Here is a 26585-nt window from a genome sequence, read left to right as displayed (position 1 = left end):
TTAAATAAAATTTACAAAACTTTCTGAAATATACACCTATTTCTGTCCCTGGGAAATAGAGCTTTCTTACAGAATTAATTGGGTAGTTAGTCTTCTGAACATGGTGTATTATATAAGCAACTTTATTTGCAGTATGCTAGACCATCTTTTTTTTATTTTATATTGCAAATCAGATGCTTAGGTAGAGTTAGAATTAACAAAGTTCTCTGGGTGTTGTGGTGTACACCTTTAATCCCAGCACTCAGGAGGCAGAGGCAGGTGGATATCTGTCAGTTTGAGGCCAGCCAGAGCTACATAGAGAGACTGTCTCAAAAGAAGTGAGGGGTAGAGGTGGCTAAAGGGATGGCTTAGCAGTTAAGAGCACTGGCTACTCTTGCAGAAGACCTGGGTTCAGTTCCCAGCACCTACATAGCAGCTAACAGCCTTCTGTTAACAACAGTTCCAGGTGAGCCAATGCCCTCTTCTGGCCTCCACAGGTGTTTCATGAATGGGTGTGTTTACAGATGTGTAGACAAAACACATACATAGTGTATAAATAAAATAAAAAATAAATTACAAAAAATTTTCCAAAATATATTTTTATTGAATTTTTGTGGACTTTATACAATATATCTTAATCATATTTAGCCCCCCTTCGCTATCTGCATCCCCACACACTGGATGAACTCACTATGTAGACCAGGCTGGCCTTGAACTCACAGGGATCCACCTGCTTCTGTCATATATGTTGAGGCCTATAATGTCAAGTTTGTGTACCCAGATATCCCTTGGTGTGAGTTCATCCACTAGGGCCTGTTCAGCTTTTCTAGTAGCATCACTCCCTTAAAGAAAATCAACTCTCCCTCCCCAAGCAGTGATCAGCTGCCACAGTTCCTCACCAAAGCCATGACCTCTTGCCACGGAGTTCTTTTCTGTACTTCCGTAAGGTCCTTTCATTTCCTAAACCTTCTGGTATTAGCAGACGAGAATGTGAATTACATACAATCTGAAATGATGTTAATTTTCAGAGAATAGAGGACTTTTTCCAAATAATTTTCCTCATTTTGTATCAGGTTTTACAGAAGGTAAATTCTTAGAAGCAGGTATTGAAATACTCTTGTTCTTTGTTTTTTTTTTTTGGTCTTTTTGAGACAGGGTCTCCCTGTAGCCCCAGCTGTCCTGGAACTCACTATGTAGACCAGGCTGGCCTTGAACTCACAGGGATCCGCCTGCTTCTGCCTCCCGAGTGCTGGGATTAAAGACGTGTACCACCATGCCCGGCATCTTAGGTATATTTTACTCTTTGGAAAATGATACAAAAGTGCACCCATGTTCTGCAGTGCTGTGGAGGTCAGAAGAGGGCTGCAGATTCCCCTGGAACTGGAGTTAAGGACGGTTCATGGCTGCCATGTGGGTGCTGGGAATTGAACCCAGGTCCTCTGCAAGAGCAGTCAGTGCTCTTAACTTCTGAGCCATCTCTCCAGCCCCTACTCTTGTTCTTTTAAGGGCAAAGGAAAGTGTGTGGTTGGAGATTGTTGGTCTGTTTTGCATTCTATTCCGCTTCGCTGAGTGCAGTCATAAAGAGATTCTGGTGACTGACAGCAGCTGAAAAGGTTCTAGGGCGAAATATGTGACCGTCTCTATCAAAGAGCATCCGCAGCATTGTTTCTTGGAGAAAATTTTTAGTATTTTCTCTCACTTATCAAACCAACAAGATTGGTTTATTGAATGAAAGTAGATTCTGAGGTTGATTCTGTCCCCAGGAGAGACTAGACTCCCTTCCTAGTTTATAAGCTGCCAGTATTCCTTTCCTGACATTTTTAGTTTTAGTAAAATTAGCAAGAGAAAGATGTGCAGTGGATTCTGGTTCTCCTTCGGTTTGTTCATTGGTTTGGTTTGGTTTGTGTTTTTTCAGTGAGGATCAAATTGAGGGTCTTGTACTTGCGAGGCAAGTGCTACATCTCTAGCCTGTCTTCTGTCATTCAACCTGACAATTTTACTTTATTTTATGTAATTATTACTCTAATTTAGTAATAATAATGACTGATGAAAATATAAATCATTTGTGTTATATTTTAGCTTTAAAAACCAGTTTCCAGAGACTTGTAATCTAAACAACATCCCTGCCCCAACTTCTCTCAGGAATTTTCTGTGTTTGTAAGTCATATACTTATCCTTAAATTTATTTTGGGCATTGTCTTAATTTGTTTTGGCATTATTTATTTCGATATTGACTTTTTGTTAAAACTTGTGACTTCTCCATACTGAGGGGTTATTTAGTCAATTGGTTATAGTTTTGTGGGTTTGTTTTTTTTTTTTGGTCTTCTTGAGACAGGGTCTCCCTGTAACTTGGCTTGGAACTCACTATGTAGGCCAGGCTGGCCTTGAACACACAGAGATCCGCCTGCCTCTGCCTTCTGAGTGTTGGAATTCAGCGCGTGCATCACTGCACCTTTAGGTACCTAAATTATCTCTTCCTATAAAGTCGAATATCTGCAATTTCCATTCATTTACATTTTGTTTTTCTTCTACTAAATAAGCTGCCCTAATACCATCCCCTTTGGATGGGTAAGTTTCAGATTAGAGCTCTTTGATTTTTCCTAGCTCGTGTGTGTTGGTAATTGTTTTGTTTTCAGATATCACACAAACCAGACTGAGTATCATTTCCCTTTTTCACTGCAGGTCTCTGGGCTCCTGACCCTTTGGACTGGCTGCTCAGAGGCCTGCCACCCAGTATCTTTCATGATTTACTTCTGTTCTGAGTCTCCTATTTTTTTGTGAGTCACTTGTCCTTTACAGAAGCAGGGCCTCTAGTACTTTCCTGTGAAATGGTGCACAGAAGGGGAATGTTTGTGTTCATACACTTGCAGAAGTATCGTTAGTCTGTCTTAACTGCTTGCATTTACTGGAGCTTTGTGTCTACTGCTAGATAGTAACTTGATGCTCCAGTTCAGAAGCCTGGGCTTCATCCTGCCTTCCACGGGGCTTTTTCTTCTGCTTCTTTGAGAAGCAGCTTTAGTCACATCTCATTTTTCAGTATTGCTAGAAGTTGCCCATGTCTTCTACTTTTGAATTTTGCAGGCTTTTAAAAAATATTTTATTTATTATTTTTATTTTACATGTATGAGTATGTTGCCTGCATGTATGTGAGTGCACTCGTGTCGTGCAGTGCCGCGGAGGTCAGAGGAGGGCTTCGGATTCCCCTGGAACTGGAGTAAAGGAGAGTTTGTTAGCCGCCATGTGGGTGCTGGGAATCGAAGCCGGGTCCTCTGCAAGAGCAGTCAGTGCTCTTAACTGCTGAGCCCTCTCTCCAGCCCCGAATTGTGCAGGCTCTTTCCTTTGCAGTTATCTTTGTTCTTGTTGGTTCTTCATTTTTTTCAATATCGCTTTAGTGGAATGTCAGGGCTGCATAGAAATGAATCTACATGCTCAAAAACAGAAAAACCTTACCAGGATTGCAGGTTTTCGTTTCAACACAGGCCATCAGGTTCTCAGTCCTGTGGGTCAGCAGGACTATCCAGTGTTTCTAATGCAGAGCCTAAAAGCTGAGTGCCTGCCTGAGCCATCTAGGAATACCTGTGCCAGCTGCTGACCAGGGCCTCACCAGTGCCACTCTGTGGGACTGAATCTCTCCATGGGGAGGCCTTCTGAATGGCAGTCATACCAAGATCCCAAAATAGTTTTGTTAAAGATAGGTTTTTTTTTTTCTAAAAAATGCATGTCCATAGTAAATACTCAGAGAAAAAGGCATATTCGGTGACATCATCTTGCTGCCTTAGAGCTTTACTTCCTGTCTCCAGAGATTTACTGCAGTTATTTTATTTCCAGAATATTCAAGCTTGTGTTTCTATCCTCTCTCACCCATTTTCTTACACAATGAGAGCAGATTACTTTGTAACCTGTTTTTTCCATCTAAGAGTGGTTTTATATCAACACATCAAAGTCTATCTCAACTTTTCCTTATCTGCATTTGCTATATAGCAATACTCAGTGGGCAATGTCAGCATATCTAAGACTGCTCTTTCCTCAGTCTTCTCCTCTGTTGTCTGTGCTAACTCATACTTTACTTCTCTGTTGAGTTGGGGACGGACAGTGAAGTCTATTTTCCTGTTGTTTCCGCTTATCCATTTTATAATCGCCTCCCGACTCTTTTTCAGTGATTGTTTTATGCATTAAAGTTTTAGGCTCTTTTATAAAGTAAAATCACTGTTTTTTTCTTTTGACGCACTGATTTCTGCCATAAACGTGTTTTATCACTAGCTGCTTTAGGCTCATTGGGTCACACAGAACTCATTTTGAAAGTCATCCAAGGGGGCTAGAAAGATGGCTCGGTGGCTAAGAGCACTGGCTACTCCTCCAGAGGCCCAAGTTCTATTCCCGGTACCGACATGGTGGCTAATAACCATCCATAACTCCAGTTTCAGGGGATATGATGCCCTTTTTCGGCCTCTGTGGGCTTTGCACTTAAATACATACATGTGCACTTACATACATGCAAGCAAAACACTCATACACATAAAATAAATATAAATAGATACATAAAAATTAAAAAGAAAAGAAAGTCATCTGAATCATTTTGTCAGCAGTTAACTCCTTCCCAGTGCTTCGTCCTGAGTATGGCGGTATTGAGAGTATAAGGAGAAACAGAGCAGATAAAATATCATCCCAGGTGTTGAACCTGGGCCATTTGATTCTCCTAATTCACTACTGAAATATGAACAGGGATCACCAGGAGCTTGAAGAAGGGGAAGAGGGCCTTGCTCTGAAAAGGGCTGAGAACACCCCAGAAGCCTTGGGGAAGAGATGGTGGGTGTCATGAAAAGTGAGGAATAAGTGGACCTCTGCCAGTGGAGAGTAGGAAAGCTCATTCATTCCAGGGGGAGGGACCATCCTGCTGAGCCAGGAACAAATGTGGATGATGATTGCATGTTCTGGGCTAGTAGTGGTCATCCAGGACTGGAAAGCATCTTGGGAAGCTTTGCATGTCATGGCAAGGGTTTGGCTTTATCCCTGGGAAGCCATGGAGGATGTCATACTAAGAGAAAATAGAAGCAGTCTCTGAATAAGTGAAAAATTGGGTTCAAGGCTATTAGCAGGGAAACCAACTAGAAAGCTCTTGCTGTGCTTCTTAGTAAACAGAGTGAGGGCCTGAAGCCTGAAGGCTTGCATTTAGTATACAGGGGATTATCAACTTAAAAAAACTCTGTGAGCTCATCCTAGAACTCACAGGCTATGAAAAAATGTTTTGTATCCCTGGTTAGTGTCTTAAAGTGTACTTTTTTTTTTGAGATCTTTGTATACACACATACAGTAGTAAAAATTAGCATTTCCTTTTTACATTTTTCCTAGTTTCCACCAATATAGTATTTATGTGAAACTCTCATGTCATACAAAGAGGTGGACATTATTACAATCCTACAGAAATACTCTCAAGGTGTAGCCTTAGAGTAAGCTGGGGGCTACAGGGTCAAATGAAGAAATTTCCCATTTTAGTATGGCCAAAATATGGCCCTATTAGATTATAAGCACTAACTATGTTTCTCACTATGCATCTGATGTTTAGTTAATTTCTAGGGCTCTTAGTCTTGCATTTGGGTTCCCAGTACCTGTCTGTTTTATGAATGATTAGAAGGTTGAGAATGTATGTTTACATACTCAGTGCTTTGAGTGATGTCTCCTTAGCATCACTGTTCTGTTTGGTGTCTTGACATGAGTCCATAAGTGGTTAACAATAGTATGGGCCTAGCAAATGGAGTTGGGCTTTATAGCAGGTGTGAAGAAACACAAAGTGTTCTAAATTCGTATATCCAAACTGTACATATTATATTGTGGAAACCTTTATTCCAAAGGCTCTATGTTGGCTTTACTGCAGTGATCAGAGGACTTTGGAAAGTATATGTCTTAGCAGAAATAACATGAAATAACATATAGGTATCTCTGGGTCTGACCCCCCTCATCAAAGGTCATGGAATTAAATAAATTTCTTCCTGTCATACAAGATGACTCATTGACTCAGTCCTGGAAGTCACTCTGACATTTAGATAATTTTGTCATAAAGTGAATTTGACTGATAACAAAGAAAGCAAAATCACTGAGACGGAAAGTAACAGTGCAAAGATTTTCTCTAGAGACTAGATTTATATAAAAAGAACTTTCTGGCTTGGTAATTTGGATTTGTGCTCTTTAGAAACTAGAACAATCATGTGATGGCATGTTTTGCAATGATGCGCAAAGGAGTTTGTGGTGTTTGACCCTAAAGATCATGACCTTGACGGTTCTTTAACCAACTACAGTCGCATGAGTATTATGTTTAGTAAATAGTAATTTTTTTACTTTCATTTACACGTGACAATTTCAGTTTCTTTAAAATCTTTAAGGATATTTGATTGGTGTCCTTTGGTAATTTTTTTTTTGGTGGGGCCCCAAATTAGGCATGAGCATTCAGTGTTACTTGAAGAGCATCTTAATTGCATGTATATGCATTGATCAGAGGGGTTAGCCAGATATTCATAATAACTTATTTTTTAATAAAATCAGTGGAGACCGTGCTTATGAAATATTGAAGGAATTGGTAAAGTTGTGTGCATATATCTTAAATGTGTTTTGTTCTATTGGAATTTGTTCTATTGGAATTGGTTGTGAAAAAGAGACAATCAAGCCTTATTTGTATCTTATTACTGACTGTGCAAACTGGGGCTTATTGGCTATGCCAAAGGGTAGGAAGGGAGTTAAGGTTGAGCATGCTTCTGACTTCATAAAGACATGTAAATAATTTTTATAGCAAAGTTATTTTAGTTCAGTGCAGCACAATCTTCATTCTTTTAAACTTAAACATATAAAATGTATGTTTGTTTTGTTACATTCATGTATTTTGCATTTTTCTTTTCTTATTTTAAGTTGTAATGTATTTATGAGCCAGTATTTAGATTTTTTAAATAATATGATCAAAGATAATAATTCTAAATTTAGCACTTAAGAAAATCCTTAAGTGACTGGAGAGATGGCTTAGCGGTTAAGAACAAGTACTGTTCTTGTAGAGGACCTGCATTTGGTTCTCGCCACCAATGTTGGGCAGCTCACCACCACCTATTTCCAGCTCAAAGAGATCTAATACCCTCTTCTGGTCTCTGTGGGTACATACACACACACACACACGCAAAATTTTAAAAAATAACTTTTTCTGTCTTTTTGAGACAGGGTCTCTCTGCAGCCCCAGCTGGCCTGGAACGCACTATGTAGACCGGGCGGGCCTAGAACTCACAGAGATCCATGGGCCTCTGCCTCCCAAATGCTGGGACTAAAGGCATGTGCCACTATGCCCTGCCCTTTTTGTTAAAAAATAAAATAAGTCTTAAAAATAATCCTTGAGGGTTGTAGATATAGCTCAGTGATTAAGAACATGTTCTGCTCTCCTAGAGGACCTGAGTACAGTTCTCAGCATCTCCATCACGTAACTCCAATTTAGGGAAATCCAATACCTCTGGCTTCCTTGGACCCTGCATGCACACACAAATTCATTCTCCCTCTCCCTTTCTCTCTCCCTCTCCCTCTCCCTCTCCCTTTCCCCCTCCCTCCCTTTCTCTCTCTCTCTCTGCACGCACACACACACACACACACACACACACACACAATTAAAACTGATAAATTTTTTAAAAACAAGGGAAAATAGCCCTTTAGGAGATATTGTGACTTGAATATAATGTTTTGAGCTCAGGAAATCAATAGATACATAAAGTTACGCTATAGGTAAAATTAATGTGTAAGATTTTCTTTCCCTAAACATTGAGTACCTTTTATATCAGAGGATATTGATTAAATCTTTAGAAAGATGTCACACAAAATTTCATAAAGGAGTATATCTCTGGGACCACTTTGAATGAAAGACTCCTAAAATCTGTACACGTACTAGTGTTCTACATCTTTAATTCGCCATTCAGATGAATAGAAAACTTGTTGGAGGCTGCTGGGTTTTGGAGTCAGTAGCATAGTGCTTGCCTGGCATGTGTCAGGCCCTGAGTTCCATTCCCAACACCACCAAAAATTTGTCTTTTTTAAAGCTCTACTAATATGGCTGGTTTATATAGCAATTTCCATATTATATATGCACTTAAACTTTTTGTTTTTATTGAAATTTTTTGTATTTCATACAGAACATCTCAATCTTTTTTTTTCAGAACATCTCAATTTTAATCATTTTTATACACCCATCCCCACCAGCACCCTCCCATAGCCCCCCCCCCACTGGAGCCCATATATTATGTCATCCTTATTAAAGCCCACTTTGTCAAGTCACTGTCCCCAGATGTTTTCCATTGCAAGTCCATGCACTAAGGTCTAGTCAGCCTATCTAGAGTCCCTTGTTTTAGGAAGATCAGCTCTCCTTCACCTAGCAGCAATTGGTTGCCAATATTTCTTCAGATAAAATTGGGGTCTGCTGTTCATTTTCCCAGTTCTATGCTGGGCTTTTGTCTGCCTGAGTTTGCATGAGACTTGTGCATGCTGATACCATTGCCATAGAGTCATATGTGCAGGTTCCTGGAGCTTGTAGGACTCTGTTTCCATATGGTCATGCACCTCCTCCCTGGCTCAAGTCTTCTGAATGCTGGTCCTTGGACAGGACTCCTTTATTAAACTTCACCCACCGTCTCAGGGACCATTGTGGAAGAGGAGGCAGAAAGATTGTAAACTTTTTGTAATCAACTTATTTGTATTCTAGGGTGTCAGTATGCATCATGCAGTATGCCTCTCAAGTTCTAGAGTTTTGATGTTTTTGGCAGATGTAATGAAAGCATAACCAAGTTAAGGATGAGTTAAGTTCCAGTGTTCAAACCTGGGTCCTTCTTCATGGCTGTTTTAGAGTTGAGGACTCCCATGTGTTTACAATCACTAATAGTAAATTTTAAAAGTAGCTTTATTTTATTTCCTCTCCTGTCTTTTCAACTAGATTATGAGTTTTTAATGCCAGTGTCTAGCTTTCTGTTTTCTTTCTTTTCTTGTGTCTTACATCTAGTACATCGTTAGTGCTCAACAATTTCTTAAATTCTTCATTCATTTTTCTGAAGTTTGCATCTTTTGGACCTTTCCTTTTTAAAAAAAAAATTAAGAGGTTGATTATTTTATTTAACAATAATCATATCTTTTCCTTTTTTGATTTTTTTGAGACAGGGTCTTCCTGTAGCCCCAGCTGTCCTGGAACTCACTATGTAGACCAGGCTGGCCTTGAACTCACAGAGATCCGCCTGCCTCTGCCTTCCGAGTGCTGGGATTAAAGGCATGCGCCATCACGTCCGGCTAATAATCATATCTTTTTAAATAGGATAAACTGATAAAATATCTAGAACATTAGACTAATATAACAATAAAAATATTTTTATATGTGAAATTCTTCCTTTAAGGTACTTATTAAGTACTTATTTCAAACCAAGAAATATATATGTAAATAAATGACTATTGCATTTGTGGCTTAAGTGAAGTATACATTTTCTTTGACTTTAAATCTGACTGACCCAGATTTTTGGCCTGCTTCTTAATGACTGTCAAGTATTCCTTTGAGTTCATTGACTAAACATGTAAATATTTATCATTTCTATTTCAGAAGGCTATGTGAAACAACCTTTAACCCACACATCATTAAGCACATTTATTATTTAAAAAGATAAATTTCTTATGGCAGAGATACTTATTGAGAGGACACACATTCGATGACCTTTCAATGTCCTCTTCCTGTACTACTGACCCCCTTAGCCATTTCATTTGCTTTTGTTCTTTGTGGTAGACACGTCTTTTTGTCTGTTTGTAACTAGTTCCTTCTCCCTGAATAGTGGGACTATATGCAGCATGCTCATCTCTGTATCAGCACCTCCAGGCACAGTGTTGTGCTCAGGGATCGTGCAGCCAGCTCAGCTATACAGAACTACAACGAGAGACTGAAAGCTGCTGTTAGGAAGCCTTGGCAATGAATGCTCTGATTTGTAGTATTGTAATAAAGCCCATGATTTTCATTGAAAACATGGCTATATGTATATCCTTTGCTAGTTAAGGAAAAGATACAACTGTGGATCCAAATATATATTAAAATAATATATACTCAGTTCCATGGGGTGTTTTGTTATGTTTTGTTTTTGAGCCAGGGTCTCCCTGTAGGTCTAGCTGGCCTGAAACTTGCTAGACCAGATTGGCCTCCATCTCACAGAGATCTGCCTGCTTCTGCTTTCAGAGTACTGGAACTAAAAGTTTGTGCCACCACGTGTGGCTTATAAACATAAGTATTCACATAGCCATGCACTAGTGAATGATAATATTTTCATATGTTTCATTTTTAGAAAGAGTATTTTTGTTTTCTTTTTTATTTTCTGGGTTTTTTTAGGGGTGGGGGGGTGGGGTTTTTTGGATTTTTTTTTTTTCACACAAGGTTTCACTATGTAGCCCTCCCTGACTGCCCTGAAACTGGCTCTGTGGACCTGAGTGGCCTTGAACTCTCATAGATCCTCCTGCTTCTGCCTCCTACGTGCTGAGATTAAAGGTGTGCACCATCACTCCTGGAAAGAGTGTTTATTTTTAAAAATAGCACTTAATTTTAGATAAACTATGAAAACTTGTTGTGCTTTCTCTCCTGAAATCAGAGAAGTGATGCTCTTAATGTACTTAGCATTCAAGTAGTCATATCCTGTGGATGAAATGAGACCAAGTAAAAATGAACTGCCAAGACTATTCTAGGTAAAATGTTTGTTAGGAAAATATCAAATAATTCTGCTGGTAATTTTATTTGAAGCATTTCAGGGTGCATGGTACTGTATAATTTCAAGAAAAGGAAAACAATAGATTTTGAAGTCGTGTTTGTGAGGTGATAGTTCATAGCTAATGATACCAAGAAGTTCCCAAGGCTGTACTGGGAGAACCAAGGGATCTGTTTGGACAGAAAGGTTCTAGCAACATCTGCCTCTCTGCCCAGTCTTCATTAGCCTTTGAACCAAGTCCAGTGGACCTGCAGCTTCAATCATAGACCAGTGTGCAAAATGACAGGGAAATTCCATTTTACTTGAGCTGTGATTAATCTACCTGCTGTGGAAGGTGGTTTAGTTTCATTTCTGTTGCTGTGATGTAATACCCTAACAAAAGCAACATAGAGAAGAAAGGCTTATTTTAGTTCATAATTCCAAGGTATAGTCCATCAGGAAGTCAAGGCAGAAACTTAAGCAACTAGTCACTTCCACAGTCAAGAGCAGAAAAAAAAGAAATGCATGTATGCCCACTTATGCTCAGCCCCCTCTCTATACTTAACGTCATAGTCCAGGACTCAAATCTAGGGAATGGTGCTGCCCACAGTGGGTGAGTCTTCCTATTATGACCTGCCCACAGGCCAACCTGATCTAGGCAATCCTTCATTAAGATGGTCGTCCCAGGTTATTCTAAATTGTATCAAGTTGACAATTAAAACTGGCCCCCACAATAAGAAATTAGTTCTATAACTTTTTTTAGAAGCAGTAATTTAAAAGGAACCTTTTATACACTTGACATGAGCTCTGTGTTCTTAGTGCCCCCTCCCCACATCTAGATCCTCCCCCTCTCAAATGTTACAGTAGCTTCACTATGTTTCCACTAAAAGATTGTTTCCCTATTGCTTTGCTGTCCAATTATCAAGATTATTCTGTAAATGAAGGAGGTAGGAGCCGTGATCAGTGAGCTGCTCTTCCTTCACCATTCTCTTTGCACCTGGATATTTAAGACCAGTCATGAAAAATAGCCAGAAAGAGCTGCTGCTTGTTTCTCTGCTCTGAGGATGAAAGCAGCACCCTTGGTTACTCTCGTGGGTGAAATTGCCTTGGGAAATAGAGTACAGCTAGAAAAGGCTAGTATTTATTTCATGTGGTATAGCTCGGTTGGCATAGAGATTCAGTTTCTGTCTGAGACTCAATTCTCACTTGTTGTGGACATTTTCAGTATTATACAATTTATGTTAAAAAATGTCACATCTTTATAAGTTTACTGGTGTACGGGGTAAAAAGTGCTTTATCTTGCCTGTTGTTTTAGCATGTGATTAGGGAAAGTTACTGCATTGAACAACAATTTATATGCAGCAAATCTTCTTATAATAAGTATATGTGATACAGACATAGATTCAAAAGGTAGAAAATCAGGAAATTATTTTTAAAACATATTTTACTGTAATTATAATACTAATCTGAAAATTTCAAGTTACTCTTCATGTGAATTGTGCTCCTATGGGTTTCTGTGGAACTAATGACATGAGCACCAGGAGGATTTATCTGAATATTACTCTCTAGTCCTATGATCCTCAGTGAATTAACAAAATTTGTTTTTTTCTTCATTTGTAAAATGGAGATGATGATACTGGATATATAATAGGGTTATTGGAGGGATTGAGATAATACATGGAAAATGCTTAGATAAGACTAGGAACCTAATGATTTGGAGATGTTAGCTGACATAATAGTTACTAGTTTTCATACTATGTAGAGAATGAAAACATTCTGGGCATACTCTTGATAAATTGAAATTTTGTGTAGTAGGATTTGCTGTACTAAGGATGAAACGTAGGCCCATACGTGCTAGGCAAGCACTCTGCATTGAGCTACTAGCCGACTCTTGATAAACTGATGCAGCAAATAAATTTTATTCAACTGAAAGATATTTTCCATGACACATATTAGCAAGGGACTAATTTGCTTAATTAACATAGGTGGCATTGATTGAATTTGTGCCATGGACTATATTAGGCACTGTAGAAATTTCAAAATGAAGCCAGGCATGGTGGTGCATGCCTAATCCCAGCCCTTGGGAGGCAGAGGCAGGCAGATCTCTGTGAGTTTGAGGCCAGCCTGTTTTTCATAGTGAATTCAGGCCAAAAAAAAAAAGAAAGAAAAAAATTCAAAATGGTTTCCCTTTAGAAATTTACTTAAAATGCTTACTATAAGATAGTAGAGACAGTGTTTGAGTACTGACTAAAATATGCTTAGATGGATTGTGGGAAATTGGTTTTTTTTTTTTTTTTTTGGTTCTGGGTATCTTATACTTGATACAAAATTCCACAGCAAGCACATTTTTTTATTGTTGTTCTTGAACAGGTTTCTGCATGTTTGTACTGAGCTTGGTGAAGAAGCATTATCGCCTGCAGTTTTATATGGTGTGTATTATTACATTTTTCTGTAGCCACTCTCATCTGTTTCCTGCAGTGAAGAGATAATCATCTAATCAGCTAGTTAATGTCTCACCTGACCATGAAGAATTTTTCAATTCTTGATGACTTTTAATTACAAAATGTTGAAGTTGGAAAGTTTTTGAGGATTTAAAATGTTGTAACAGTTCTTAAAATGTTCCTGAAAACTTTTTTCTAAATATTTTCAATGATAAAAAATTAAATGACATATTTGAGTTTCCTAAGTACATAGAATAATTTGTAGTTTTAATCATCTCCTGGCCAGCCTAGGAAGCATTCAGCATGTGATTTTGTGGCAGTTAACTTTGACCACTTGCTGTCGGCATGGGCATAGGAGGCAAAGTATGTGTTTTCTTGGTTGTTATTATTAGCCATATTAGTCATATTAGCTATTTCCTGTGAATAAAGTAGTCTGTTTCATAAAATTTATTAGTTTACATGGTAAACTTATTTCCTTAAAATGTAACTAATTATCAGTTTAAAGTATGATGTAGTATTATACTGTGAATTCATGTATTAATAAAGCTTATTTTAGGTTTTAATTATACTTCCTATTTGAGCTGTTTTTCTTCAGGAAAACATTCTATTAATTATTATTGCTGAGAATTTATAGCATTTCTTACATTTTCAATATCAGGGGATCCTAGAGTAAAAAATCTTAGTGAAATCTAAAAATATTCAAGATGAATTAGAAATAGTCAACTTGCCTGTGGAAAAAAAGCCCTTCCTTGTTGTCCTTAGGAACTTGGTTCTAGGACTACCATGAATATCAAAGTTCATGGATGCTTGAGGAGCTCTACAAAATGGCTTACTTCCATAAAGCCTACGTAGAGCCTCCTGTGGGCTTTAAATTGTTTTGGTTTACTTTTGATACTCAGTGTAATGCAAATGCTATGTAAATAGTTATGCTGTGTTGCTTAGGGAATAATTAGAAGAAAAAAGTCTGTACAAGTCCAGGACACACATTTTCCCCCAAATATTTTTGATCCATGAGTATTTGATTCCCGAATCTATGTAGGAGTTGATACATACAGAGGGGCAACTCTATAAATGTTGCTATTGGAAAAAAAGACATTTTAAAGCAGGTAGTGTAAAATATTTGATTCTTTTATATATATATAAAAGGGTAAAATAAAAAATATTGTTTAGGGGCTGGAGAGCTGGCTCAACAGTTAAGAACACTGGTTGTTCTTGCAGAAGACCTGCGTTCAAATCCTAGCACCCACATGGCAGCTAACAACTGTCTGTAACTCCAGTCCCAGGGGATCTGACAGCCTCTTCTGACCTCCACGGGCATTGCATGACACAGGTGCACTTACCTACATGCAGGCAATATATGCATACAATAAAAAATTAAAAAATAAAAATTTTTAAAAGTTGAAAAAAATTGTTTGATGAAACGGGGAGTAAGTTTGTTAAGACTAAAAAAATATGAACTATGTGAAAAGTCATTTCATAAGTGCCAATTAAAATTATCATACCATCTCATGAAATTATCACCTCTTTTGGTTCACATTCTACCCATAGCTATTTGTACTAAAAGTCACTAAAATAGCCATTTTTCAGGCTGAATGAGGGAAATAGCAGAGGGCTTTGAAAATTTGAAATAGAAAGGCTCTGAGTAGACTTGGGAAGATCAACTTCAGGCATGAAAGGATGGAATTTAAGGGCAGTTGAATCCTGTGAGTTTGAATCATTCAAAGTTAGAAATATCTCTTTATGGAGAAAGGTTGCCAGAATAAACTTAGAAAGGAAAACAGTTCTAGCATGCTAACTCTAGGAGCAGCCAGAGACTGACTCCTCTTTCCAGACACCGGACCAACACTGTAAACGTCAGTATCATCTAAACTGAGTGATCCAAGACTGCTTTATTTTTCTGTGTTTTTTAATTTAGTAGTGTACTCACTGGTATTAGCATTATGTGTGTGTATAATTTGCAATTGCTTTGCTAAATGTTTTTATTATTTCAAAGTTCTAGTAGGCGATGTGATAAGTATAATTTACTAACTTCACTTCTTTTGTGTGACCTTATTACAATTTTGATCAGAAGTCATGGCAGAAAATTTGTGTTTCAGAATTGCTTTTGCTTCCTTGGCTGTACTGATGAGCTGTATTCGCTAACTTTTGTGTTGTTGGGCTATTAACAGTTCGCATGGACTCATGTCACTTTACTGATAATCGTTACTCAGTCACATCTTGTCATCCAAAATCTCTTTGAAGGCATGATATGGTAAGGGAACAGAATTATGCTGCATTATATTTTTATGTCTAGCCTTTTAAAACCCTCTAACAGTGGGCATTGCCTTTTGGATTTCTACGAAAATGTACTGTTTGTTGTATACCATATAAATTACTGAGTTTTACTTACTGTTTAACAGCTGGACACAAATGCTTTATTAATAATTGGGAACCTTTCTTAAAGTTCTAAATCAAATGAGGAAAGCCCTCTTAAAGCCCCAGTTACATTTTATGAGAACTGGCTTTTGAGCAGACAGGTTAGAGAAATACCTTTTCTCCAAGTGGTATCGGACAGGTTCTGCTTTGCTTCTACACAGGAGTAGCTTCCAGACTTGCACATGCACAGCTACTAGCTCCATAGACGTGACATGAAGATTCAGAAAGCATTTTTGTTCATTAAAAGTTATACGACGTAATAATTAGAAATTAGTTGGAATGGAGAAAAGGCTTAAGGTTATATGTACATTCATATATGTAAAGAGACTGGTCTTCCTCCACATTCATTTTAAACTCATTAACTAACATCTTGGTTTTTGTTGGGTTTTTTTTTTCATTTTTTTTTTTGGCTTTTTTTTTTGAGACAGGGTCTCCCTGTAGCCCCAGCTGGCCTGGAACTCACTGTGTAGATCAGGCTGGCCTTGAACTCACAGAGATCTGCCTGCCTCTGCCTCTTGAGTGCTGGGATTAAAGGCGCGCGCCACCATGCCTGGCTTAACATCTCTTAATTATTGAGTTTTGTTAAGATTTATTTTACTCTCTTGATAACTTATTAAAATGTGCATGTGTTTATATAACACTTAGAATCATTTATTTTGGGCTTGGATGCCATATAAAACCATTTACTCAAAGGAGGAACATTACTTATATAAGTAGGTTCTATAAAATTATCAAGGTTTAACACGATCATAGGCTAAGACAGAAAGAATCAAAATTAATAATTTTTCCTGAAAGAGAATTTGTGTTAAGAGTTTGGTATAAATTTATCACATTGTTCTCTGTCTGTAGAAGTGACTTGTTTTCCATTTTAAAAGGCTGCTTTCCTTAAAAGAAATGTTTTTTTCTCTTTGTATGTTGTTCCTCATAAAACTAAAATTCAAATGCTTGTAACTGGAAATTGATATTTTCCTTAGCAATCTTCTTAGTGTGTCCGTTTATGAATAGATCTGTTCTGCTCAGTTGCTAAGTGAGCAGTTCGTTCAGTCTTTATTCCACTGATCTTTTGCCATGTATTGGGCTGTGGTCTAGGCCACAGTGTGGTCTTATTACGTTGGTTCACTATGCGTTATAAGCTATATGAATGTTATAACGCATCCATACTTTCCTCTTGCTTTTTTTTAAGGTTCCTTGTTCCAATATCAAGTGTTATCTGCAATGACATAACTGCTTACCTTTTTGGATTTTTTTTTGGAAGAACTCCTTTAATTAAGGTAATGGAAAATATTCAAGCAAGCCATTTCCATAAGCTTAAAGATGACCCACTGGGAAATGTTTCTAACTAAAAATATTGCACATTTTTTTCATTTCCAAGGTGCCTTAATTTTCCTTAGTTGCACTAAGGAGCTTGCTGTAATGCAGGGCCTAGTGTGCAGTGTTTCCCACTGTCCCATCTGAGTTTGCTATTGGGTATTCTGTTGGGTCCTCAGTAGGGGCTGGAGTCCATTTCCTCTGTTTTGTTTTCCTCCCCTGGCCATTGCTGTCTTTAACTCCTTTCTGAACAATACCAGGAGCAAGCCTTGCCTTGACCCTACCAATCCTCTGCGATTCTACCTTTGCCAAGCTCTCTAAAAGAGCCATTTAAACCATCTTTATATATTTATTCTCTTCCACTTGTAAGACACCCAGCTTCATTAAAAATATTTTAGGGGCCTACAATAAAATACTGTTATAATGCAGTAATGAAAGGTTCAGACAAGAGAAGAAAATACCCATGAATGACTGTTGTTTGTCATAGATTTGGTTCTTTATATGGAGACAAAGAAAGGAATTAAGTTATACATATCTCATTTTGGGGAAGAAGGAAACCAGTTCTTCATGAAAATCAAACCTTTTTTTTTTTTAACTAGAATTGAGTTCTTGTTTTTTATTTTTTCTAAGTTTTTCATATTGGAGTTTCAAGTGAGTGACAGTTTTCATTTTGGGCAGAGTCTTCAATAGTAGTCTTGACATGAGACAAAAGCAGTTATGGAGGATCTGCAGGTCACTGTTCCACTGTGAATTGGCCTTCTGTTGTTCAGTGATGAGAGGTAGCGTGGTGCTCCTGGAGGAGTGTGCAGAGAGCCTGCCCTTCAGAGCACCTCCATCAGCTCTCCCTTTTTGAGTCTACACAGCATCAGACTAAGGCTGCAGGCTGCTGTCAGTCTAGGTATGGATCTTTGCAATGTTTCCAAAGCTGCTGCAGCAGAAAAATAAGTCTGCATGTTCGCAAGGCTGGCATGGGCCAAGCTGCAGACTTAGCAAGCCTTCAGAGAAACTATTGTCAAAGCCATAAAAACCTTAGTGACTAATTTTGAAAGTAGCTTTCAAGTGATTTTATTAGATTAGCTTAGTTGTATTATATACCCAGGAGACTGAACAATTAACTCATGATCTGATACGCGCCAACTTGATTTGATAAGCTCTCTGAAATAATCAGCCGATACTTGGAATTTGAGTCCATTTGACGGCATTCAGTATAGGCGCTGGATCATCACAGAAGGTCCATCTGTTTTATCTGTATGGCAGAATTCTTACCAGATTTTTCAGGAAACTTTCTGCTAGCTGGTTGATTTTTGGGCTTTCTTAACATCAAGACAAAATGTTATAAGGAGCTTGGGTAGCTTAGGCTATAATCCATTTCTGCCCTTAAATATTCCCTTTTGAGCATTAGCTTCTGTCAGTGCAAAGACCATCAGTGATACTGGATGGCCAAATCCCCCATACACATTTTAATTCTTAGCTTATGTAGCAGCTTTGGGAAGTTACACTTATGCACTCTCTGAGTCGTCTCCTGCCCTGTACCACCAAGTTCCAGACCTACCTCCGGATTTTTCTCCCTGAATGTCCCATTGACTGGGAAACAGTAGCTCGACTGTGAAACACACAGACAGTATTTGTTCTTAGAAGCACAATATGTTCTTTTCTTTCTGAAGATAGACATAGTTGTAAATATTTGGACAACTACAGAATTTAGGGCTGTGAAATATTTCATTTTAGAAAGAAATCATATGTTGCATATTAGGACTATATGAAAATTTGGGCTGAGTATGGTAGTGCACACCTGTAGTCCCAGCACTTGAGAGACTGCAGCAGGATTGCAAGTTCCCGAGCAGCATGAGCGCCACAGTGGGGCTCTTTCCCCAGCCCACCTGCCAAAAGGACACAACCTGGTTTGCTGCGGTATCCGTGCTTTGCTGTACTCATTCTGGTTTTTGATCAGTAGTAGGTCAGCAGCACTGCCATATGTACTTGGGGTGACTGATGCAATCCTAGTCCAAGAGAAACATACAAGTCGTAAGACAATTACTTTGATATAGAGTTTAAAGCCATTTGAAAAGAAGCAGTTTAACTTGAAACTATTTAACAAAAACAATAGGCATTTCTAGCATGCCACATATTTGAGTCTGCTGTTCATTCTATGGTAGTCAAGATATTTACACGAGTAAATCATGACCACAAGTTGAGTTTTAAACCATTCCAATAAGAAAAAATGGAAAGAGATGTTGAAAGTCCTGAGGGAACTCCTTAAGGCTGACGTGTGCTGTGTATTTTGCAAGTGTAATAAACCTCCTTCATTTTGCTTGGCCTCATTAGCTGTCTCCTAAGAAGACCTGGGAAGGATTCATTGGTGGTTTCTTCTCTACAGTCATATTTGGATTCATTGTGAGTTTTATTAGGATTTTAATTTCATTTATATTTTGCAAAGTCATACTGACTTTATTAGTATTTTTTAAACTATAACACCTAAATTACAAAATGCCAATTTGCAGTAGAGCTGCCTACCCTTGCAAAGGACCCAGGTTCAATACCTAATTTATAATAGAACCCGTTTGTTCCCTGGTAGCTATCATCCTGGCTGCTTAGCAGATAGATCACTTGGGAATTTAAACAAAATCTGTGTGCTATCTGTATCTGAGGATGACTGACTTCCTCAGATGATTCTAACATACAGCCAGATTTGAGATCCACTGTTGTGTGTTTTGACAGTTTCTGAAAGCTGTTCTGCCTTGGGGGTGAGGGAGGGGAGGTACACAGATGCTGGGACAGGTAGTATCTGACCAGTACCAGAATGCAAATGGTGTTGACACATGGGTGACAATGCTGCCTCCCTGACACATGGTGTCCGCTGGCTAAATGAGTAGTTCCTCCTGTGAGCCCAACTTGTTCATCTTTAAAATATTAGTTTAGGGTTATGGAGTTTAAAGTTTGGATTTTTTTTTGTTCTTTTTGAGAATGGGGATCTCCCTGTAGCCCCAGCTGGCCTGGAACTCACTGTGTAGATCAGGTTGGCTCAAACTCACAAAGATACACCTGCCTCTGCCTCCCAAGTGCTGGGATTAAAGGTGTGCACCACCACACTTGGCTTAAGTTTCAGTGTTGTTGTTGTTGGGGATTTTTTTTTGTTTTTGTTCCTGAGGATTGAACCCAGAATGGTGAGCATGTTGAAAAGCACTCTACCCTGAACCACATTCCCAGCTCTAGAGTTTAGGTTAATTAAAAGGTGTTTAGTGAGAATCAAGGTACTTTAAATGACTAACCAGAAGGTACATATACCAAGAAATTAGTATTAGGAAACTTAAATTTTTAAAGGTTTAGTCCCTGAACATTGCAAAATATTATATCAAAATATAGGGTAACTTGGGGTTGGAGAGATGGCTCAGAGGTTAAAAGCACTAGCTACTCTTGTAGAGGACCCAGGTTCAATTCCCAGCACCCACATGGCAGCTAATAGCCATCTGTAACTCCAGTTCCAGGAGAATTCAACACCCTCTTCTGGCCTCCACAGGCATTGAATGACCTGGTTGCACTTACATACACGTAGGCAATACAGTCATACACATTTAATTAATTAATTAATTAATTAATTAATTAAAATATAGGATAACTTGTAACATACAGCTTTGGGGAGAATATATAAATAAATGGAAATGTGGCATTGTCCTGAATGGGAAAAACCTCCATAATCTCTCCATTTAGCTTATAAACAGTTCATTCTCAGTTCTAGTAGAATTACAAAAAAGTTTTGAGGTAGAATATCAATAATAATTGATAAATGTAATAATGAGTAATGATCTAATCCCATCCAATGTTTATGCATTCAAATTAAGGAAAATTTTAAGTTAATTAAAGAGTTATTTAGAAATACTATAGGGAAAGCCATATCATTGGAGGAAAACAGAGATGCTATCCACAATAACGTAGCAGATAACCAAATAGTGAGAAGGGAGTTACATATTTTTCAGATTAATGGACTTAAAGAAACTGGTTCATTTGGAAGCAAAGGTAGTTCCTGTTCATAATGTCATATTTGAATTCTGCTAACCTTCTTGAGCAGAAAAGAAATGGAAACAAAATTAACTTTTATCTGGCAACTGAAGCTTATAATAGTGTGTTTTATCTCATGCATCTCATATTTCCATCACTGGGGATGGCTAATTTTAAAATTTGCAATGATGTGGACAGAGTCGAAGTGTTCCGGTTGGTGAGGAACCAGAGACTCCCCTGCACTCTTGTGCACTATCAGCATAGCACTTTGTATCACTGGTTACTAACTGGTGAAATTGATAGAAGCTTATATTAAGCCACTATATATGCCTTTATAATGCGTCCCTTTACATGTTGGATCTTCTTAGCTTCTGCTAAGATTCATTATGTGGACTTTTCAAAGGTAAGATCCTTGGCTAGTGAGATGGTCAACAGGTACAAACCTGGCAGCCTGAGCTCCATCCCCGGAACCCATCAAAAAGTGGAAGGAGAGAACTGACTCCACAAACTTGTCCTCTGACATCCACATGTGTTCTGTGGCATGTAAGCACATCATGCACACATGCATAGATGCACACGATAATAAAATTTTTTAAATTAAAAATAAGATCTTTTTTAATATTTATTATTTTTATTTATTTATGTGTGCGAGTGTATTGCCTGCATGTGTTTAAGTGTACCTGTGTTGTGCGATGCCCGCAGAGGTCAGAAGAGTGCATCGGATCCCCTGGAACTGGAGTTACAGATAGTTGTTAGCTACCATGTAGGTGCTGGGAATGGAACCTGGGTTCTCCGCAAGAGCAGCCACTGCTGTTAACCACTGAGCCATCTCTCCAGCCCCAAGATCTTACTTTTCTAAGAGTTCAGATTAGGGGCTGGAGAGATGGCTCAGCAGTTAAGAGTACTTGCTGCTTTTTAACACAGGTTCCTTTCTCAACACCCACATGGAAACTAACAACATGGAGTCTGTAACTCCAGTTTCAAGGAACACCCTCTTCTGGCCTCTGCTGGCCCCTGCACATATATGGTGTATAGCATACATCCACTTAGGCACATACACATACATATGAAATATAAATCTTTTTTAAGAAGTGTTCAGGCTGGGCATGGTGACACATGCCTTTAATCCGAGGACTTGGGAGGCAGAAGTGGGCGGATCTTTGTGAGATCAAGGCTAGCCTGGTCTATATAATGAGTTCCAGGTCAGCTAGGCCTACAAGGAGACCCTGTCCCAAAAGACTAAAAAAAGGTATTCAGATTAACCCCCAGCCCCTTTGAGGTTGGGTAGAAATCTTTTTTGTTTTCTAAAGGTCCTTCAAGTTATTTTTACTGAGACAGTTACTACCTTCTAAACAAATACATAGCTGAAGACTAATCACAGGCAGCCTGGCTCCTGTCTCTGGCCTTTCTGACACACAGCTTACTGTCATGTAGGCAGTGTCTCAGGAACTCTTGCTTTGTTCTTCAGGCTGCCTGTTTGTTGTCCAAATACCAGTACTTTGTATGCCCAGTAGAATACCGAAGTGACATCAATTCTTTCGTGACGGAATGTGAGCCCTCCGAGCTGTTCCAGCTTCAGAGCTACTCCCTCCCTCCATTCCTAAAGGCAGTGTTGAGACGGGTAAGAGGAAACCACCAGGTAACATGATTACAGAGCCTTTATTCCAAAGACAAGCTTCCTTTAATAATGAGGTTCTGATTCTTTTTTAAAAATTTAGTATTATTGTGTATGTGTATGTATTGTGTTGTGTGTGTGTGTGTGTGTGTGTGTGTGTGTGTGTGTGTGTGTACTCACACGAACAGGTCAAAGGACAACTTTATGGAGTCAGTTTTCTCCTTCCACCTCTACATGGATTCTGAGAAGTGAACTCAGGGTTCCAGGCTTGCACAGCAAGCGCCTCTAACTACTGAGCCATCTCACCAACCCCAAGACTCAGATTCTTAAGGGAAACTGATCTCTACAGAATTTTCAATTTTTTTTTGTTTTTTTTTTTGGGGGGGGGTCTTTTTGAGACAGGGTCTCCCTGTAGCCCCAGCTGTCCTGGAACTCACTATGTAGACCAGGCTGGCCTTGAACTCCCAGAGATCTGCCTGCCTCTGCCTCCCTAGTGCCAGAATTAAAGGCATGTGCCACCACACCTGGCATGAATTTTCAATTTTATAATATAGAAGTAGACTTTATGTCTGTCATCAAAAATATATTCTATACCCTTGGGATTTATTTCTTAAACATCAAATGAGTATTAACATTACAAAGCATTTGTATACTACAAGTTTATTTGCATAATGATTTAAATATTGGTGGCATTTTATTTATTTTTTCAAGGATTTTAAATATTCCATAGATTTTTATAAATAAATGAATTAGAATGAATTTTACATGTTGCTAATATGAACTGACTCAGTTTAAAACTTAATTAAACCCATCAGTTGAAAGTGTTCTTGATTTTTAGAGGACATTATTAGCATAGAAATCTTCTAAAAATGAGTTTTTCTCCCAAGCCCATTGCTGCCTTTTAAAGCATCTTTGAGATGCCCCCTTAAAGGGCATTTGGCATGCTCTCAAGGAACGTCCTCCTATCTGCGTTATTAGGATTGGCATGGGTTTATTAAGATGGGGATTCAAGTAGCTGTGTGTCTGTGTGGGTGTGCACCTGTGTGTGTGTATTTGAAACATTGCACTTCTGATTCAAATTCGTAGAAGCAGGCTAACCTGTAAATGATTTCTTCCCTTGACTGATCAATATGTGGATTCCAGACATATTTTCAATATCCACACCTGTTGTATACTCTCAAAGTTCAGGTGATTCTGTCTCTAATTCAGAACAAGGCTTTCACTTTGGGAATAGGTTCAAAGCTTCATGGGCCAAACATCTTTCTTGGACTGTATTCATTATGTGCTGTCTACAGGAGAAAGTGTTATAAACTTGAGTATAAAATTCTTTTTTATGATCTCCCCAAATCATCTGTAAGTGCTTAAGTGATGTTCATTTTGGGAGGTTTTGTTTTTGTTCTGTTTTGTTTAAGACAGGATCTCACCATGTAGCCCCAGGCTGACCTTCAACTCAAAGTCCTCCTATATCAGCTTTCAGAGTGCTAGGATAGCATGTATATGCGACCGTGCTAGCCCTTGATTATATTTTAACTATTTCTCTGTGTTCCCATAGTATTCAATTTAGCTTTGGGGAAAAAGATGATGGTTTCCTATTTCATCATGTAAAATTAGATAATGTTATGAAATATAAAATTAAAATATTATGTAATTATAAAAACAGTACTATTGGCAAAAAATAAAGCAAATGTAGGAATTAATTTAGCTATTATGTCCTATAACTTAACTGTTGCTGAAGCTCCTGACTGAACTAGTGCTTTACAAGCCATGAGACTGAGCCTGTGGGTTCTCGGCAGTGTGTTGGCACAGGGCACAGAGCCTGCTGGTTGAATAGAAGGCAGGATAGAAAGCATATAATAACGTTTTTCTCTCATGATCTTTAGAGCTTGTGAAATTAGCAAAAATGTGCATATTAGGCTTCCTGTTTTTCCATGATTCCTTGATTACATGGCATGCTCAAATAGAATTTTAATACAGTTATTCTCTCTCCCCACTTCCTCTTCCTCTTTAGGAAACAGTGAGCTTGTATCCTTTCCAGATACACAGCATTGCTCTTTCAACATTTGCATCACTGATTGGCCCATTTGGAGGTTTCTTTGCCAGTGGATTCAAAAGAGCTTTTAAAATCAAGGTATTTTTTCACATTCTTTGCTACATTATTAGTGGGCATGATTAGAGACTGTATCTTAATTGGAATTTGTCCCCTCTTGGTTTGCCTTAAACCCTTGGGCAAGAAATTGTACCATCCCTGTAATTTGTTTAGCCTCATAGAAATGCTGCCTGGCTGGTTTGAGGGTGTTCTTTTTTGTTAGTTTGGCCATGCCACATTCATACATTCTGAAGTGACATATCAGCCTCTTATAGAAATGATATGTTCCCTCATTACTGGTATAAACACAGAATCTTGTTATTTTAAAAATTAAAGAATTCAGCCATGTGTTATCTGCAGTTTAGCATTTTGTCAGTCTCACTTGAAAGGTTATGCAGAAGATCGTTTGGATATGTAGCTGTCCATCCTGATAGGTTAGGCAGTTATCACACTTTCTGGAGAGAGTGGTGCCATATCAGACTTTGCAGTCTGTCCTTCCATCACAGCTTTTACACTGTAAACTCTGCTGCTGCACTGTGAGCTCTGACCTCACAGACATGTCCGTGAATGTTTCGGTCTTAATGAAACGTTATTTATTACAGGACAGATGATGGACTGGATTTGGTCTGTGGATTTGATTTGCTGACTCTGTTGCAGATACTTAGAGTTGTCCCCATGTTTTAGTTGAGTTGGATCATCATAAAGTGATGTCACCTCAACCTTCCTCTTTCACTGTGTTAAGGTAGAATGGGGACATTAGGGGTTAAAGTGGCTTTTGAAGGTGGGCTGATCAGGGATGGCCCCTCAGAGGGGGTAGAGCTGAGATCAGAGGAAAGGACAAGAATGAGTCTTAAGAGAAGTTTGAGGAAGAATGTTGCAATGAGTGCAAGGAGGGGAGTTGCCTTTTGGGGGCGGGGGGGACAAGGATAGAGCAACTGTGTCAGAGAATGGATGAGAATGGTGTCTGGAAGGGCCTGACCAAACAGGACCTTAGACAGACCAGGGATGCAAATAAACTCTCAGAGCATCTGTCCTAACAAGGGTGTTGAGATAAGTGGAAAGTAAAGGATGAAGCTTGCAGGACCCTGGCCTCAAGGTGTTCCCTTACCCATTGGGGGAGCAGCCCCATCCGTCCACACTGACCACTGAGACTGTGTGAGGTGACACAAACGTTGTTAGCCATCAGCTGAGTGGGATGGCATTGCTGTGGCTGCTGCATGCTGTAATGAGAAGGGGGAGATCTCCAGGAGAATGGGCAGGCAAAAATTAAAGAATTTTTCAGTAATTGTTTTAAACAGAGAAATGTGTACTTAGAATGACATCTTTTTAGTGGTGTCTAATCCAGTGTTTCTTGTTGAAGGGAGATTTTTTTGCATGTCTGAAGTTGCAGTAGCATCTTGTGTGTGTTAGACGTGTGAGTGTGCTATAAGAACAGGTAGTTACTTCTGTTTCCAGGGTCCAGAGGAGTGAGCACATCTGTAGGTTGGTTTGTAGTAGCTTTCCACCCAACTTCTCAGTTTAGCCATTTAATGGACTGACATGAGGTTTTCTCAGTGAGCTAGCTGTTTTGGTTTTCTTTCTACCCTAAATACTTAAAGAAAGAAGAAATGTTTATCATTAGATTAGACTGTTTATTTCACAGCAAGAGCTATTAGAATAAGCATGAGTTAGAAACACTTGTACATCTGTAACAGTACCAAAATAACGCCCAGATAGCTTCTGGCTGAGCAGAAGCATAGGCTCTTGGGAAATTAGATTAATAATAGTTGATAGAATTTTTACTTGGAAAAATTTTATTAGTGAGAAAAAGTGCTAGATTTAATTAATATTGTTATTTCAATGCTGTGGGCTAGTTCAGAAATTAAATAATGAATGCAGATTTGAAAGATATGGTTTTAGTATGTTATTCTAATTGATTTGTGTTTATTGGAAAAATTAATAGTCAGGTGTTTTCTTTAATACAGTTTGTGATACTGAAAAGACATTTACAAATCAGAATTTGATATAGGTGATGTTTTTGCATATTTGTT

The 26585-nt window shown here is 38.5% G+C and overlaps 1 protein-coding gene across 3 annotated transcripts in view; it reads left to right on the top strand.

Annotated features, from left to right (window-relative positions):
• The window catches only part of Cds1 (CDP-diacylglycerol synthase 1), a 116221-nt gene that overhangs the window by 81886 nt on the left and 7750 nt on the right, over positions 1-26585 (top strand). The window contains exons 6-11 of one of the 3 annotated variants that reach the window (XM_017802852.2): positions 13065-13123; positions 15304-15386; positions 16734-16821; positions 19184-19252; positions 22323-22475; positions 24478-24597. In XM_017802852.2, coding sequence (XP_017658341.1) covers positions 13065-13123; positions 15304-15386; positions 16734-16821; positions 19184-19252; positions 22323-22475; positions 24478-24597 — 572 coding nt within the window. The remainder of the gene's footprint in view (positions 1-13064; positions 13124-15303; positions 15387-16733; positions 16822-19183; positions 19253-22322; positions 22476-24477; positions 24598-26585) is intronic. The other 2 variants (XM_029555322.1, XM_029555323.1) reach the window with 2 other exon arrangements.

The sequence above is a fragment of the Nannospalax galili genome, unplaced genomic scaffold (assembly GCF_000622305.1).
Source record: "Nannospalax galili isolate Female #2095 unplaced genomic scaffold, S.galili_v1.0 scaffold405, whole genome shotgun sequence".
NCBI classification, from domain to species: domain Eukaryota; kingdom Metazoa; phylum Chordata; class Mammalia; order Rodentia; family Spalacidae; genus Nannospalax; species Nannospalax galili.
This window is presented reverse-complemented; position numbering and strand designations above follow the sequence as displayed.